This window comes from Rhinolophus hipposideros (assembly GCF_964194185.1).
Source record: "Rhinolophus hipposideros genome assembly, chromosome: 12".
Classification (NCBI taxonomy): domain Eukaryota; kingdom Metazoa; phylum Chordata; class Mammalia; order Chiroptera; family Rhinolophidae; genus Rhinolophus; species Rhinolophus hipposideros.
Genome location: NC_138058.1, coordinates 24,309,521 through 24,326,709, shown reverse-complemented (window position 1 = coordinate 24,326,709; position 17,189 = coordinate 24,309,521). Strand labels below are relative to the sequence as shown.

Genomic DNA, 17,189 nt, shown 5'->3' with positions numbered 1-17,189 from the left:
AACAGGGTCATTCTTATTTTATAGCTAGTTTACTAGTTAAGTACCAGCTAGTTTTTAGCGGAGCTAGGTCCTCACTTCTGCCTGGTATACCCTTTCCTCTCTCCACCTAGCCACGTCCCATGCTTGATGCTCCCCAGCAGATCCTAACTGGTCTAACTGGTCCATGAACCTTCCCAGACACCCCTATTTGGACACAGCAGAGCCCAGTGGAAGTGCAGGGACCTCAACATCAGACATTCCTCCTCCACCATCTCCGCACTCTCCCTCTGGAGGTAGGGTGGAGAAGCATGGTTTTTTAAAAAAAAAAACCCTAGAAGATTTATGTCTTTGGAAGGGTTTCCCAGAAGCAGAACATACAGTGAGGATTCACATACAAGTGATTTATTAAGGAAGGCTCTAAGGGGAAGCCAGCGAGCAGAGTGGAAGAAGCAGGACAGGAAAGGCGAGAGGCCCAGCAGGGGACCTCTCAGGCACAGCTTCAGCCTGGTCCCCAAGGAGCTCTGGAGTGTAAGCCTGACTGCAGGCAATGAGCTGGGCTTTCACAGTTGCCTGGCAGGGACTGGTGAAGGAGAACCCTGAGGGACATAAAGTCTCAGGCTTTCCTCTTGTGCAGGGACAGTGCTCCAGTAGGCTGAGGGCACTCGCGCAGAGAAGAGCTGCAAGCTCTGGCTGTTGGGAGACAAAGCACAGGGAGGAGATCAGAGGGCATGTGCACGCGTGCACGCACACACGGACCCATGGAGATGTGGAGAACTGACATGCCCTGCTATAGAGGGACATATTAGAATCTCCACATGGGGGAAGAAAGGGAGGCTGACTGGTCATTCCCTTCCCTCCCCTACCCAGTCTTGCCCCACTTCAAGAAGTGCTGTCCTAGAATTCTTCAGTGGATTGGTTACAATGGCTTGAGCAGAGTGGAAATCCAACAGGAAGTCAACTAAAGGTAAATAGAAGTTATGTCAGAGTGGAAATCCAACCGGAAGTCAACTAAAGGTAAATAGAAGTTATGTCCCAGACACAGAGCCAACCTGAAGGAGCCATTACTTACTATACTGTAGGGTGGTATGCATACTGTAGGGTGGTATGCATTGTAGCTGTGTGGCATGCATTGTGTTAGAAATTGCATGTGGATTATCTTTCTTAATCCTCACCCCTGGCTGCCTGAATCCAGAGCCCACACTCTTAACCATCTTCCTATATGCTTCCCTTTATGACCAGGTGTATCAGTCACAGTTCACTCAGGGGAGTAGAGCTCATTGTGGAAATCAGGGAGTTCTAGGAATGAGACTATCCCAGAAGGGCGGGACTGCAGAAGTGAAGGTCTGGAATGAATCGCGGGATGATCAGAGTGGCTTACTAATGATCAGAGTGGCCTTGATGATTAGCTGGGATCAATCCGTGGGCACGTCTGTCTGTCACAGTATCTGACGGTGGAGATCTCCCCAGAAGAGTGGTTGAGGCCCCCATTCTGCCTTCCAAATCTGACACTGGGTCCTCTTTTGGCCAACTCTAACTCAGAGCCCTGTCAGGAGGGGATTCTGGAAGCATACTTCCCAGCTTCACCGACTTGAGTTAACACAATCTAGCACATTTGAATATGTTTAATACAGATAAGAATATAACTGACCAGACACGAAAGCAGCAGAAGAAAGTCAAGGTCACATTTGTGTATGTTTATTTCCCCGTTTTTAATAGCTGCATAGCATTTCTGTAATATGAGCCAGTATTTTATTTGTCACAATAGCACTTACAAATATTTGAAAATAATTCCTTCATATCCTCACTCCAAGAACTAAGCAGAGTGCCTAGTACATAGTAGACGCTCAGCAAATATCAAATGAAGGAATGTATGCTGAATGGCTAGAGTCCAAGTAGGGCAATCAGCTCTCACTCGACCCCAGCAGATATCTGACAATCTCCCAGAAGCAGGAAGTGGCCTCATTCCTCCAGGCAAGTGGGAAATAATTCTGCTCACCAACATGCCACTATTTACTATCTTCTGGCCAACACCTGAGGTGGAATGAAAACACCGTTTACTACTTCCAGGAGAAACTGATCGCCACCTTAAGTGCCTTCCTTGCTCACCACAGTCCTTTTATAACCCTCCTTCCTCATACACAATGGTGGGGCCTCAATACTCAACGTTTGTTCCATGAGACGCTATCTTTTGGGAACAGCTGGGCCAATCAGATTCTCTCTTCTGAGAATTTGGAATTACTACCAAGAAAGATATTGAATTTTTATGCATGGTGTAACATAATAAAACAAGCATAAAGAAATAAAGGGGAATAGAAAGATCATCACTAATATCGGGATAACTGATAGGCAATTTAGGCAAAAGATAATTTAGTTTCTTTATACATCAAAAAAATTTTTAAGCTTTTGGAAGCAAGGCACAGAGTGAGAGAAAAATATTCACAAAGGGCTCATATCTAGAATATATTAAGAACAATAACAATAGTAAATAAAAGAGACAATCAATACTAGAAAAATGGACACAGGACTTGAACAGGTCCTTCACTCCAGAGGTTACTGAAATGGCCAATAAACATATGAAAAGGGTACCACTTCATGAATCATTAGGAAAATGCAGGTTAAAACTACAACAAGACACCATTATATCTAGCAGAATGGATAAAATGAAAAAAAACAAAAACTGACAATACTAATTGTTAATAAGAATGTGGAACAACCAGAGCCCTCAGTCACTGCTGGTGGCTGTGTCAACTGGTACAAACGCTGTGGAGCCGTCTACTGTTTGGGAATAGTAACTAAAGCTGAGCATACAAACCACCTATCATGTAGCCATTCCATTTGTAACTCTACACCCAAGAGAATGGCATACTTAACTTTACCAAAAGACATTGTCCAGAATATTCCCAACAACACTATACTTAATAGCTCAAATCTAGAAACTCTCAAATGTCTACCAAAAGTAGAATAGAGAAAATACATTGTGATATAGTGACATTAGTAAAATACTATACAGCAATGAGAATGAATGAACAACTACACATATAAAATATATAAATCTCACAGATATTATGTTAAATGAAACAAGTACTTACTATATGATTTCATTTATATAAAGAACAGGCAAAACTAATGTCTACTGTTAGAACTCAAGCTATTCGTTACCAGTGGGGGATAGTAACTGGCAGGGGGAATGGATTTTGGGGATACTGATAATGTTCTATTTCCTGATCTGAATCCAGGTACTAGGGGTGTGTTCAGTTTGTGAAAATTCCATTAAACTGTACACTTAACGATAACATGCTCTTTTCTTCATGACATATTATACTTCACTATAAAGTTTTTAAAAATAATTTTAGGAGCAGGTTAGTTGCCTGTCTGTACAGAAACCTGTGGACAACTTCCTCATTCAACCTTTACAGTAACCCTGAGGGCAATGAAGCAGCTAGACCTTGGGGGGTGCAGAGAGCTTCTCAAACTTTTCTGGACACATATTTTCCAAGTCTGAGTTTACATAAATAAATGTAAGCAGTATAGTTACATAGAGGTGGCTGTGGGAGAGAGGGATGGGACAGAGTTTAGCTGTTCCAATATCCATTAGCATTCCACCTGTTATCCTAAATAAATTTACAATGGATTTTTAAAAAAATAATGTGTATAATATACAAATATCACTTCAATCATCCCATATAAACCATATAAACACCAATATTGGAAAAAGGCCCTGTGCTTGCTATACAAGCAGCTTCAAGACAGGTGTCCCAGCCACCAACCCCTACCCACCCTCTTGCACCCAGGTCACTGTTTCCTAAAAGCTCCCATCTCTAAGAGTGCTGCCTGGCTGACGGGTTTACCTGTTAACTCTTGGTTTGACTCTTGTGGTTTAAACTTGGAAGATGGAAGCACTCCCTGACAACATTTCATTAATCTTGAGTTCTGAGGTCGTTAAGACGTCGGGGTGTGGCAGGACACCCCAGGGCCCACCCCCCCACCCCCCCACCCCCCCACCCCCCCACCCCCCTACTTCCCCACCCCCCACCCCCCCCAACCCCCACCCCCACCCCCGGCAGCTCAGCACTGTCCCCGCCCCGCTGCAGAGCAATTCTCCACCGACCGCAGGACTCGTTTTATACGCTGGCAGGTTCCTCCCTACCCTGCTCTTCTCCTCTTACAAATCCCATTCAGCATCCCCATAACTCCTCGCCCCCACCATGGTTCTCGCCCCTGGAACCCAATGCATCAAGTTTAAACGAGTTGCAGTCACATCCAAGCCTCCCACACTTGATCCTAATGGGATTTTAGGGTTACTATGCAAATCGAGTGAGCGAACGTGTATTTATTCATAAAACAGACAAAAGGAGGAGGTGGGGTGTAACCGAACTAATTTGTTGATTTTTGTCAATAACGTGCCAGCGTTGTGCTGCGCCTTACAGGGAATGGGAAAAAGATAAGTTGTGTGAATTATCAGGTTGCGTCGTTTTCCTACTTAAAACCGTCCAATTTTATCCCATATTAGAATAAAAACCAGACAACAAACACCTGGAGAAAAGAAATCTCGTTTACAATTACAATTTTTTGATTTGTCTTTAGTTATGAAATTGAAGGTAACACAAAAATGCAAAAGTGATGGAATTGTTATGTCTTTTTCAAAATGTTATTTATCCAATGAACAAATACTGAGGGGCGAATCACACCCATGCACCTTCAGTTGCCAACACACTCCCCAGTCCCAAGCTGGACGACGTTTCCTTCTCGCACTGCTTCTCTACAAACATCGCGAGACCAGAGCGGTCCCTTTGGCCCCTCCTTCCCAGTCAGCTCCACCCCACCCACTTCCTGCCTGGCGGTCTGCTGACGTCAGAGGCGCGCCGGAGCTCGTGAAAGGCCACGGCGGGGGCGGAAGTGCTCTCGGAGGAAGTGTTCTCGGCGGAAGTGCTCGCTGTGCTGGTCGTGGGTGGGATGGCTGCAGGCAAGCTCTTTCTAAAGCTGCTGCGAGTACCCGCCAGGCCCATGCCTCAGAGCCCACTCGAGGGCGTGCCCCTTTCCAGGGGCCTGCACCCAGGGCGCGGGCCCCGAAGGCTCTCCATCGAAGGCAACATTGGTAAGGGCCGCAAAGTGGCTGCCAAGCCTTGGCCTCCGCTGAGCAGGTGCCTGAGAAGCTGGGAAAGGGAGCTGGGCCCTGAACACCCCCCTTCCTCTTTCCTCCTCCGCCGGTTTGACGCGGCGGGACTGCTTGTTGTGAGCTGCCAGGGCCATTCCCCTCCAAAGTACACTGTGGGCCATTGCCTCTGATGTTTAGGAGCTCGGGCCTCAGTCCTCGCCCACAGGGACACATCTGTTGGGGTATAAAAGCCACGCAGTCTGTAGGTAGGATGGACCGAAATGGAAGCGACAAGGAGCTGGGTGTCATTTCTCTGTTCTCCTAAGAGAGGGTTGCCACATTTGGGGGGGGCGGGGGAAGGTGCCCGTTTCAAATAGGATTTCAGACAACTTGTTTGAGTAATTTTTTAGTGCAGGTGTGTGCCATACAATATTTGGGGCATACACTAAAAAAGTCATTCTCTAAAATGCAGATTTAACTGAGCGTCCTGTATTTTATCTTGACAACTCTACCCTAAGAGAGTCTCTAAATTTCATTTATTCACATACCACTGTCGCTATTTTTGCCACGTCTCTTTGCTAGTCCCACTATAATTTCTGAACGTTTTTCTTAGAAGAAACTCACTTTTTAAACCTAAAAAAAACATGTATTGACTTAAAAAGAACTGTCACGAGAGCAAATGGAAACCGAGTGTCTTAAATTCACAGTAATTAAAACCGAATGAAAGCAAAACTTTTCAATTTAATGTTACTAAATTCTAACTTGACACTTTTCCCTTCTAAGGTGCTGAGCCCTAAAAGGGGATTAGCTAGTCTTGCATTGCCAGCAGTAAACTGAGAATTTCTTATTTTATTCATTCAACAAATAACTCTTTGAGCCCCTTCCACAAGCCAGCACTGTTCTTGGCTCTGAGCGTGCAACAGTGAACAGAACTAATGTCTCTGCTCTCCTGGAACTCAGAGAGAGAGAGACAATAAACAACATACATTAAGCAAAGTAGACCATGTGTTAGGTAGTATTAGTGTGATGGAGAAATTTTAGTGATGAGAGATTGAGGGAAGTTGCAGTTTTAAATAGGGTAGTGAAGACAGGCTCACTTAAAAACTTGATGGTGAGAAAGTGAACCATGTGGATAACTGGGAGAAGAATCTTCCAGGCAGAGAAGAAACCCAGTGCAAAATCCCTGAGGTGGAAAGTGTGTTCAGGGAAGAGGCGGGAAGCCATTGTGGCTGGAGTGACAGGAGCAAGGGGGAGATAAGGTCAGAGGTCCGAGGTGGTCAAAGTGTGTGTAGGCCTTGGAGTCCACGATGTGATTTTATTGTGATTGAGATGGGAAGCCATAGGAAGGGTTGAGCAGTCGAGTGACATGGTTTGACTTAGATTATAAAAAGACCACTCTGGCTGATATATTGAAGGTAGAAAGTGTCTGGAGGTTATTGCAATGATGACCTTCAGTGAGTTGGACCAGGGTGGTAATAGTGGAGGTGGTGAGAAGTGATTGGATTCTAGTTATATTTTAAGGTAGGGCTAACTAGGTTTGTTATCATACTACATGTGGAGTGTGAGATACAGAGAGGGGTAAATGACTGAGTAACTTGAAAGATGGAGTTCCTATTATCTTAAAATGCAGGAGAATGGGAAGAACAGACTTGGGGCAGGGAGTGGTTTCAATATTTTGTTTTTAGGTGTGTATGGTTTTATATGGTTTTAGATATCTAAGTGGGGATGTTGAATAGGCAGTTGGATATATGAGCCTGGAGTTCAGCATCTCCCTGGACTGGAGTTATAAATGCAGATGGTATTTAAAGCCAGAAGATTGTGTGTTGATGGAAAGGACTAAGCCGTGAGGCACATAAATGTTCAAGACATTGGAAAGATGGGAAGGAACCAACAAAAGACGAGAAGGAATGACGCTGAGAAACCAAAAGAGAATGATATCCTGAAGGCCAAGTGAAGAACTTGTTGAGGGAGAGGGGATGGTCCACTGTGTAATGCTGTTTAAGTGATGGAGCTCTTTGGTGAACTTGAACAACTTCTAGGAGCAGGAGGGGTGAAAGTCTGGTTGGTGTGGGTTCAAGGAGAATGGGAGGTGAGGAATTGGAGCCCGTGGGTTAAGCAACTGCTTAGAAATTTTCCTAGAAAGGGGAGACATGGGTGAAATGAGAAGAGGATTTGAGAGGGGTTTTTCTTTCTTTTTGTAAGAGAAATTAGATTACATTTGTAAGCTGGTGGAAATGGTCTAGTAAAGAGGAAGAACTTGGTGAGACAGGAGGGAAGATAGCGTTGCTGGAGTGATGTCAGTAAGCAAGAAGGAATGGCCCCTGTAGCCCAAGTGGAGCGTGGTTGGCCTTAGCTGGGAGCAGTTTACTTCTCATGATGGGGAGCATGGCGATTAAATGCGTACTGACACGAGTAGGTGGAGTGGGGACTTAGGGAAGGTCTTTTGGTTGTATGTTTTCTCAGTGAAATAGGAAGAAAGATCAGGAAAGAGTGAGTGAGAACAGAAGAGAGACATGAAGTTTCTAGTGAGTGAAGGGGAGCAACGTAGAACTGCTGGGCAACACTAAGGACCGCTGTTGGACTTAGCGGTCGTGAATTTAAAGCAAGACCAGTCACCACGGCTGGGTGTGTTTTTCCAGCCAGATCAGAAACATTGAAAGGAATGAGAAGAGAGGTGCCTGATAGTGTTATTCAAAGATGTTCTGTCTTGTACTTTGGGAAACATGCCCCTAAAGAAAGCTCTGTCCTCAGAGCCTAGAGAGGTACAAAGTACTTCACAAAGTAAGAACTTTGGAGAGGCCATCAGGTGAGGTGTGAGTTCCCTCTCCCAATTTTCTTGATCTTTGCTTCTTAACCTTTCCAGATTGCTATGCTTCTTCCTCGCTTTCTCATGCAACCGAGGCTCACTGAATACCTGCTACAAGGTGGGCTCATATGTGATACAGCTCCTGTCCTTCAAGGAGATCCAAGACAAGTGGGAGATCCAAGACAGGCTTCTAAACATAATTGGTATACCTTGAGATGAGTGCCATGTTTGGGCTTGGAAACTCAGTCTCTGGGGTAGGAACTCCCCAGACGGAAGAAAGGAAAGCGTGTTTCAGGCACAGGAAGTAACGTTTGCCAAGGCAAAGCCTGAAGGAACATGCGGTTGTAATAACAGAAGTAGCTGGATGTGCCTGGATTAAAAAGGCCTGGGAGAGGATGGCAGAACAAGAAGTCAGAAGGGTAGGATTTGCCAGATACTGAAAAGCCTTGTGGGCCATGCTAGGAATTTCTTCTATAAGCAGTGGGAGGCTACTGAAAGCATGAAGCCAGTATGTGCCATGACCAGAATAATTTTGAAAAGGAAATTGGCTAGAATGAGCAAATAAAAAAGGTCCATAACGCAGGAACTTTCTTTGCATGTCTTGTTTGTTGTAGTTCCCATAGTGCCTTGCATCCAGTTTGTTGAATGAATAAATAGGAAAAGAGTTTGGAGTAGATAAACTAGTTTTGTGGCTATCATAGTAGTTGGGGGGAGAGAAGATGCAGGAATGAAGGGACAGAGAAGAAGTGGTGGTTTGAAAGAGATTTTGGAAGTAGAATTGGCAGGACTTGGTGGCCACTTGGAGGGGAGGGATAAGGAGGCATACTCGTAGAAGATGACCGTGAGGTTTCTAATTTGCACATTGACTCTGAAAACTGAAGATGAAAATGAAGAGGAAGTCTGGGGAGGCAAGAGAGATGTATTTTATAGGAGGTGCCCCTGAAATACTGTTTTCCCAAAAATAAGACCTAGCTGGACCATCAGCTCTAATGGGGCTTTTGGAACAAAAATTAATATAAGACCTGGTTTTATTTTACTATAATATAAGACTGGGTCTTATATAACATAATGTAATATAATATAATACCGAGTCTTATATTAATTTTTGCTCCAACAGACACATTAGAGCTGATGGTCTGGCTGCGTCTTATTTTCGGGGAAACACGGTATTATAGAGAGAGGTGTTCCGAGATAGATTACAGTATGTGCCTGAAGTTAAAAGATATATGGGAGTTGAGATTTCAGCTGTGGAAGTTGTTGACTTGAGGTAGTTGTTGAATCCTGGGAAGTAAATGCAGTTGCCCAGGGAAAGTGACTAATGAGAAGTGGACTGGGGTCCTTTGATGTGGCTCTCGTTAGTTTTATCTCCCATCGTTTCATCACCCCACCCACCGTGATGACTCTTCCCGAGACAGAATTAGTCACGGTCTCCTCTGTGCTCTCATCACATTTTGTACCCACAGCTGCTGCAAGCACTTGAGTTCTGTTGAGAATGTTTGCACATCCAACCTCTTCCCTGGGTTGGCCACTTCTTGTCTTGTTCATCTTTGTGTCACCAGCACCTAACCCCCTGCCTGACCCATTGTGCTCATTCACTGTTTACCGGTGCCTGAATCCTGTGCTGTGATTGCCACGTGGAAGTTAGTCATTGGGCCCACAAAGGAAATATTTTAAACTGCTGTTGGAATCAAGTCAAGAGTTAGCTTGTGCTCTAATCACAGGTGGCATCTCCAAACAACTCAGAATGAGAATACCTATTTAGGAAACCTGAACAGGGGAAGGTGAACCCCTGTCCTACCTGAAGTTAGAGCTCTTTAGAGTGGCTTGTCTTGTCGTCAGACTGCTCTGAGTCTTGTTCTTCTGACCCTGTAGGTGTAGACCGCAGCGTGTGTAAGGCAAATGGATCGGTGAAGTGACAACTAATGGCACCTAGCATGAGTTGTTAAGTCGTAGGCCATGTGTGATTGAAAGAGAAAAGCTTGGTGCTTAGAATCCCTTAAAATCTGAAAAATAAAATAGCCTATATTTTTAAAAGTATTCATCAGTAAGGTGTCGTATCGCCTTCCAAAAACAATTATGTTATGATTACAAACCTAAATTGAAGACAGGAGTGCCATTTGAAATATTGTCAGTGAGTCGTCTCAGACCTTTCTCACTTTGGTTTTAAACACCCCACCGGAGAAGGGGAAACTGTTTTACAGTCTAGAGACTTGTACATGAAGGAGGGGAGGGCTCCCCTAGTAACGCTTCTCCTCCAACATTCCAGGTGAGTGACTGAAGAGCATTACTATGCATCTTTTATTGAGTGTAAACAATTGGGCCAAGAATTCCTAGGGGAAAGACCTGCTTATTACAAATACTGTAAATTGGAGTCGCTCTTTCTGTGACTCACCTCAGTCCATCCGTCCATCCATCTCCATTCTTAGTACCTGGCTAGATACTCAGGATGCAAAGGGCATAAGATCAGTCTGTGTCTTCAAAAAGGTGAGCTCCCAGTCTAGCTGGAGAGAGGTATGAGTCATCAAATCATTACGGTGTAATACCTTGGGATACTCTGCCTAGGGATGAAGGAACTGGAGAGAGTTCAGAGAGAAAGCGGCAGTGAAAGGAGGAATGGGCTGGTGAGCACAGTCGGGGAGGAGGGCATTCCAGATCCGAGAGGGTCGCCTGAGTTTGGATCATGCTCTGGAAGCTGTGAAGGACCTTCTTTTTTCCCTTTTTTTTTTTTTTTTTGTAGTTTCTCATAAAATAACAATAATAAAAGGAATCAGGGCAAAAATGTATTAAGTTTATTTTAAGCCTGCTGAGTGATTTTTGAAAGTTTTCCCAGAATGCCTGTAACCGCAGAGCCCATCTGATCCTGGTACTTAGACTCTGTGTTGGGTATAAGTTTCTTGAGGGCAGGGTCTCAGCCTAGTTCTTGTTAGTACCAACCATTTAGCAGCTACTCCCTGAACGATTGACTGAGTGACTGAGTAAATGAATGCAGCACCAAAATGAAATTCCTGAAGTAAAGGCTTTTAATTTTCTATGAAGAATTTTCTGTTTCAAGACAGACATTGTTATATTTACTGCCTTTGTTTGCTTCTTGGTAAAAGTTTTCAGAAATTGATTTCTTTCCCCATGCTTTTCATCTTGTTTAGGAGAAGAAAATGCTTGGAGGTGATGGGATGTTTAAGAGGCTCCCATGAAATACAACTGTAGTAGTTTAATGTATTACGTTAGGTGTAGTAGTTTAATGTATTACCTTACTACTAGATTTTAGTGTAATGTGGTTATAGCAGGCATCGTAGTTTATAGAAAAATTTGCAGGAGGAAAAACATGACTTAGGAAAAGGTGAACATTAATAGCAGAACTCTTTCGTCCAACTTGTGGAATGACAATCCTGGTGCTAATAAAAATCAACATGTTGAAGTAATATACTCTAAGGATGTAGCTCCCACCCCTTTTCAAGTCACGGCACATATAATCAAGTACAAGGATAGCCAAGGCCCAAGGGAAGGCTGATGCTGAGATCTGATACCCCCGAACTTTCATGATACTAAAAAGTATTTCAGAAGCTAATTATACAAGAACCTGGGGCTCTGCATAGAGACCAAAGGGAGGAATTTGTCAGTTTGCCCAGTGTTTCATGAAGAGTGGCTTTCGGGGGACCTGAGTTCTCTGGCCATTGGGAGGAGGCCAGTGTAGCCTTGGAGAAGCAGCCAACACCACTGCAGACACTCGGTGGCTCCTGGGAACACCTGAAAACATTTATGTTAAAAAACAAAACAAAACAAAACAAACTCCGGGGCTGGCCCGGTGGCTCAGATGGTTAGATAGAACTCCTTGCTCCTAACTCCGAAGGCTGCCGGTTCGATTCCCACATGGGCCAGTGGGCTCTCAACCACAAGGTTGCCGGTTCAACTCCTTGAGTCCCGCAAGGGATGGTGAGCTCCGCCCCCTGCAACTAAGATTGAACATGGCACCTTGAGCTGAGCTGGAGCACGTCCTCTCAACCACAAGGTTGCCGGTTTGACTCCCACAAGGGATGGTGGCTGCGTCCCCTGCAACTAGCAATGGCAACTGGACTGGAGCTGAGCTGCGCTCTCCACAACTAAGACTGAAAGGACAACAACTTGACTTGGAAAAATGTCCTGGAAGTACACACTGTTCCCCAATAAAGTCCTGTTCCTCTTCCCCAATAAAATCTTTAAAAAAAACAAAAAAAACAAAACCCAAGCAGGAAGAAAAAACTGTTATGATCAGGTATCACAGCACTAAAAACAGTTATGCTATGTCTGGTTTTAATGTAAACATGTAACTTTGAATTCTTTTTTAAAATAATTATTCCATATCTGTGAGTGCTGCCTGGCAGAGCCACGTTCCTTTGGAATGCAGTTGAAGAAATACTGCCCTGTCATACGTGCCCCAGACGCTCCGACCCCTACAGCAGCATGGATGGCACCGCTCTTAGGGATTTCCACCACCACTTACTGTCATTCTTTGCCAAAGCCGGTTTCTGATTACTAAACTTTGGAATGGGGAGTGGGGTGCTGTCCTGGGGTGATTGTTCCAGTAATTGGAACTGTGTATTTCCCATTATATCTCATTTGTTGGCATCCCGGGTTCTGTGTGTTTAAATGGCATGAGTCAGTTTCTGAGAGTCCTGACTGCTCTTAGATGAACTAATAGTGTCTGATCTCAGGTATAGGTGGCACTCCCTAACCCGCAGGGCCCTTCCTTGCAGTTGTTTCTTAGGTAATTGTTTTTAACTTCAAAAAAATTTAAGTAATTCTAACAATCATTCAGGCCCACCCAGCTAACAACTCAGTTACCTTCATCTTTTCATATGAATTAAAATAGTTTTTCAGCTGATAGGCTGGGACCATGCTTTAAACTTAGTCAACAACCTGCAATCTAATTACTAACTGTGCCAGACATTTTAAACTGTGGGCTACTCAGAGCAGGCAGGTATCTGATAATACACGAACTCAACCAATTTGTAATTCCTGTCTTGACGAGCACAGGATTTATTTGGTAGTCTAGTATTTATTTAGTAGTCTAGTATGTGTTTCTGAAACCTGTATTTTTAAAAAGCTACCTCTGATTTTGACCAGATTGTTCTGGATGGCATTCACAAAAATAAGTGTGCACCAGGATCACTTCGAGCATACTTTAAAAATATGAATTCCTGGGGCCCAACCCCAGAGATTCAAATCCTGTTAAGAAACCAAAACCAAGACGCATGAAACAATCAAAATAATTAGATGCTAAACATACCACAGGCAGTTAATATTTCTTGTTTGATTCAGCTGCCCAGTATGGTAGGAATTCGGTGTGAGTTAGAGAAGTCCTGAACTTCACGGACCTTGGGTTTGGTGGGGAGAGGATTTAGACACAGGCCTGGAAGAGTAGGGGAAGGCATTTATTCACTGAAATGTGGGAAGAGCAGAGGCTGAGCCAATGTGCAAAGGCACTCATAAGAGGGTGGGGGTGGGACAGAGGAGTGTGACTGCAAAATGCATAGATTCATGTTGTTTGTTCTGTGCTCAGAGGAGGAGTTGGAGTGGTGTGTAATAAATGTCACAGTGGATGTGTGGGCTCTTCTGCTGAGACATCTCGATGCTCGATCAATAACCATGAGTGGCTCATGGAATCACCGGAAGTGTGCCTCCTTCCTTCTCTTGGTTCCACTTGGGTTCCTCCTTAGGGTAGAACTCACTTGAGAAAGATCATCTCCCACAGAGGAGATGAAGTTCTAGGTGCACTCTTAAGATTCATTTTTTGGTTTTTAACAAATGTGGGTTTCAGAGGGAACTGAAATTAATGTATTAAGTGTTTCATCCACTCAGGTCCTGAGGAGCTCCATCTTCTCCCTGGAGAAACGCAGTTACAATGCCAGTGGTGGAGTGTTACCCAGACACCAGCCCGGGCATGAAGGAGGATTAGCTAGTCCCGTGTTAAGGCCTTACACAGGAGGTGCTTCTGAGCAGAGTCTTGAAGGTTGAATTGGAGTTGGCCAGGTGAGGAGAGGAGCTGTACCAGGAAATGGGAAGTATGCACAGTCACATTTGCAGCGGAGGACGTGGCATGATTGGAGCTGCAAGGAGTTTGGTCCAGGGGAGCACAGGATACCTGAAGGGAAACTGAGGCCAGAGAGGTGTATGAAGGGGCTAGAAGATTGTGTCTTGTAGACCGTGCTGAAGGCTTGGATTTTGTCATGAAGGCAATAGGGAGAGTCAGAGAGTTTGAAGTAATGCTGTTTTGTGTTCACTGTGGCTGCAGCATGAATGATGGCTTGAAGAGGGCAAGGCCAGAGTTGGCGAGGCAAGAGATGAGAGCCTGGTCTTGAGCAGGAGGTGGAACTAGAGAGGAAAGGACAGATGGGGAAAATGTATTGAGAAGGCAGGTGCAAAGGCACTTGGTGCCCACTTGCGGTTTGGCAGAGGAATAAGTTCGGACGCTGAGCGGGTGGTATTGCCATACATACCCTGAGGCCTGGGATGGGGGAGGTTCAGTTTGGTGGGGAAGATGATGAGTTCACTTAGGGAATGTATTGACTTGGAGGTGTTTGTGGGGTCTCCACGTAGAGATGTCTGGAGGGCTGTTGGATACTGAGTCTGGAGCTCCGGAAGGTATGGGCCAGACATTGGTGTAAATGGGAAAAGATAACTTGAATGTTGTGGCACTAGGTTGATTTCATCTCCAAAGTAGTTTCCAAAGCAACTGCTAATGTCCACCTCTTCTGCCATCATGATGTTGGTTCAAGCTACTGTCTTCTAACTGGTCTGCCTTATCGGTCCATTCTTATACAGCTGGCGGAGTGCTCTTTTAGAAATGAGATGGAAATTTGTCATTTCCCTGCTTAAAGCCCATCAGCACTGACTTCCCATCACTCTTAGAAGAGAGTCAGACTCCTTACCATGGGTGCAAGGCTCTGCGTGACCTGGCCCCGACCTGCCTACCTGCCTCTCCACGCATATTTCAGTCGTTCATTCTTCTCCCTCACTGACCACTGTAGCTGCACTGGCTTCTTCAAGGCCACAGACTTCCCTTTTGTCCTGTTGTGCACCTAGTTCTTTCTCCTCTCCCGACCTCTGTTCATGCTGCTCCCCTTCCCCTATGCTTCAGGTTTTACCTCAGGTATGTTTCCGAGGAACCTTCCCTAATCTAAGCTATACTGGAGCCATCCTGCATTTTTATTTTCTAGCGCTTCTTTTAACACAATGTGTTGTGTTACTAGTTGCTTGTGTGTTCAGTAATCTGTCCGTACGAGCTCTGTGAGGGCAAAATCGATCCTGCATTTGTTTATCATTGTACCCCTAGCGCAGGCAGTCCTGAGCACGTAGCAGCGTTCCCTGAATATTGGTCAAATTTGTTGAATGAACAAGAATCATAACCTTCATTTTCTATCTTGAAAAACTTGCAATTTTTAGTCACAGATTGAATAGGACTATGATTCAAACTTTACAAGCAATGTAGCTGATTTCATCTACTTTTGATAGTCTATTACATTTTTAACTCTTACTAAACACTCTTTGTCTCTGGGAGGTTGGGACATTAAAACTGCAAATCAAATCTTAGGGATATTTTTCCTCCCCGTGGCCTGCATTCATCATGGTGACCAGTTAGCACGGCCTGACCCATTGTCAGTCTGACAATGGTATATGGCTGCTGCGTTTTGAAATGGGAAACATTGGTACTTGTTCCCTTGAGTAGGGCAGAGTTTGATAGCCGCCTTCCCCTTCAGCCCTGATGTGGGAAGTATCCCAATGCATGCTGTTTGCATTGCAGCTGTGGGAAAGTCCACCTTTGTGAAGTTACTCATGAAAACTTACCCAGAATGGCACGTAGCTACTGAACCTGTAGCAACATGGCAGAATGTCCAGGCTGCTGGCACGCAAAAAGTAAGTTTTCAGTTGTGTGGGTCGTGGGCAGGTGTGGGTGAGTAAACTAATTGTAGTAATCTAACTTGCTTTGAGTAGGTGAAGCAGCCCAGTTTGCGTCTCCTCTTTAAAATACCTTCATTCCAGAAAGCAGACCGTGTACACCAAAGAGGATAAGACTTGTTTGAATGTGTTTAATTTTGATTCTTGTGGTTTTTACATGCCTACAAAAGTGACTGCCTCTATTCTGTGTGGTTTCCCAAAGCATGTCCAGCCATTCTGGTTTGGAAGATTAATTTTGTCATTCCTACCCTTAAGTATACTACTGAAGCTGACCATCAGGAGTAAGTTAATTATAATGATTTTAACTTATTTATGAAGTCTTAGAAATTGGAAAGGACCTTAGAGAGCAGCTAGTTATACTTTGAGTCAATGCAGATACAATAACTAACATTTATGAAGCACATCCCATGCGCCAGCACTGCACATGTCATTTATGCCTCGTGGCCCAGCCCTAGTGTCTGCTCTGCTGCTTTGGGAAAGGCTCCAGGGTTGGTCGCAATGCCATCCATGGCAGTGCGAGGCAGGAAGGGTCAGTGTGGACATGTGCCTGAGCGGTAGGTAGCTGAGGGAGTGGCCCGCCATGCCTCCTGCAGCCAGCCGGAGCGTTCACTGAGTGGCTCATGGGGGTACAACCCGAATTGTTAGAAAGTTCTTGTGTGAGCCACTTTGCATACCTGTGACTATGACTCATCGATTCAAGTTCTGTCTCTTAAGTATTTTAACTTTCCCACATGGCAAGTCTTCAGAGGGTTGAAGGCGATGAAATATTTGCCTGCTCTTTCTCCCCCTCAAGTCTTCTCTCTTTCAAGCCAAACACCATTTTCGTCCAGACTGTTCCTCATTCTGAAGTAAGTTTGTCTAGGTGATGAGCTCCGGTTTGCTGGTTTTCCGTTTAGAATTTACTAAGAGTGGAACTCAGAGCTTAACGGGACATTCTGGATGCAATCTAAATGGTCCACAGTACCATAGATGGTCCACAGTACCATTGTTCTGGGTGCCATGTTTCCATTATTCCAACTTAGGATCGTGTTACCTTTTTGAGCAGGCACACCATGCCTGCTCAAAATATTGAGGACATTTGTTTTTTAAATTGTCTTGTATGTAGGTGTGTGTGTGTGTGTGTGTGTGTGTGTGTGTGTGTGTGTGTATTTGTGAAATTAACTTTTCCATTTAGAGAATAAATTATATATCTTTTTTTCTGAGTATGCCACAGGTCACCTATTGTGGGGGGTTAGAAATATGTCCACAAATTGTTTGATACGCTTTCACTTCAAGAGATGGACCTTAATTCTCCTCATGAGTGTGGGCTAGACTTAGGAACTTGCTTCTGATGAATAGAATGTGGCAGGAATGACAGAGTGTGACTCCCTGAGGTAG

At 44.5% G+C, this 17,189-nt stretch overlaps 1 protein-coding gene across 6 annotated transcripts in view; it reads left to right on the top strand.

The window, feature by feature from the left end:
- The first annotated feature begins 4,856 nt into the window (after positions 1 to 4,856).
- The window catches only part of DGUOK (deoxyguanosine kinase), a 45,934-nt gene continuing 33,601 nt past the window's right edge, over positions 4,857 to 17,189 (top strand). For 4 of the 6 annotated variants that reach the window (XM_081068244.1, XM_081068243.1, XM_081068245.1 and 1 more), the window contains exons 1-2: positions 4,887 to 5,074; positions 15,658 to 15,770. In XM_081068244.1, coding sequence (XP_080924370.1) covers positions 4,933 to 5,074; positions 15,658 to 15,770 — 255 coding nt within the window. In that variant the 5' untranslated portion in view covers positions 4,887 to 4,932. Of the gene's footprint in view, positions 5,075 to 15,657; positions 15,771 to 17,189 lie in introns of all 6 variants that reach the window. The other 2 variants (XM_081068242.1, XM_081068246.1) reach the window with 2 other exon arrangements.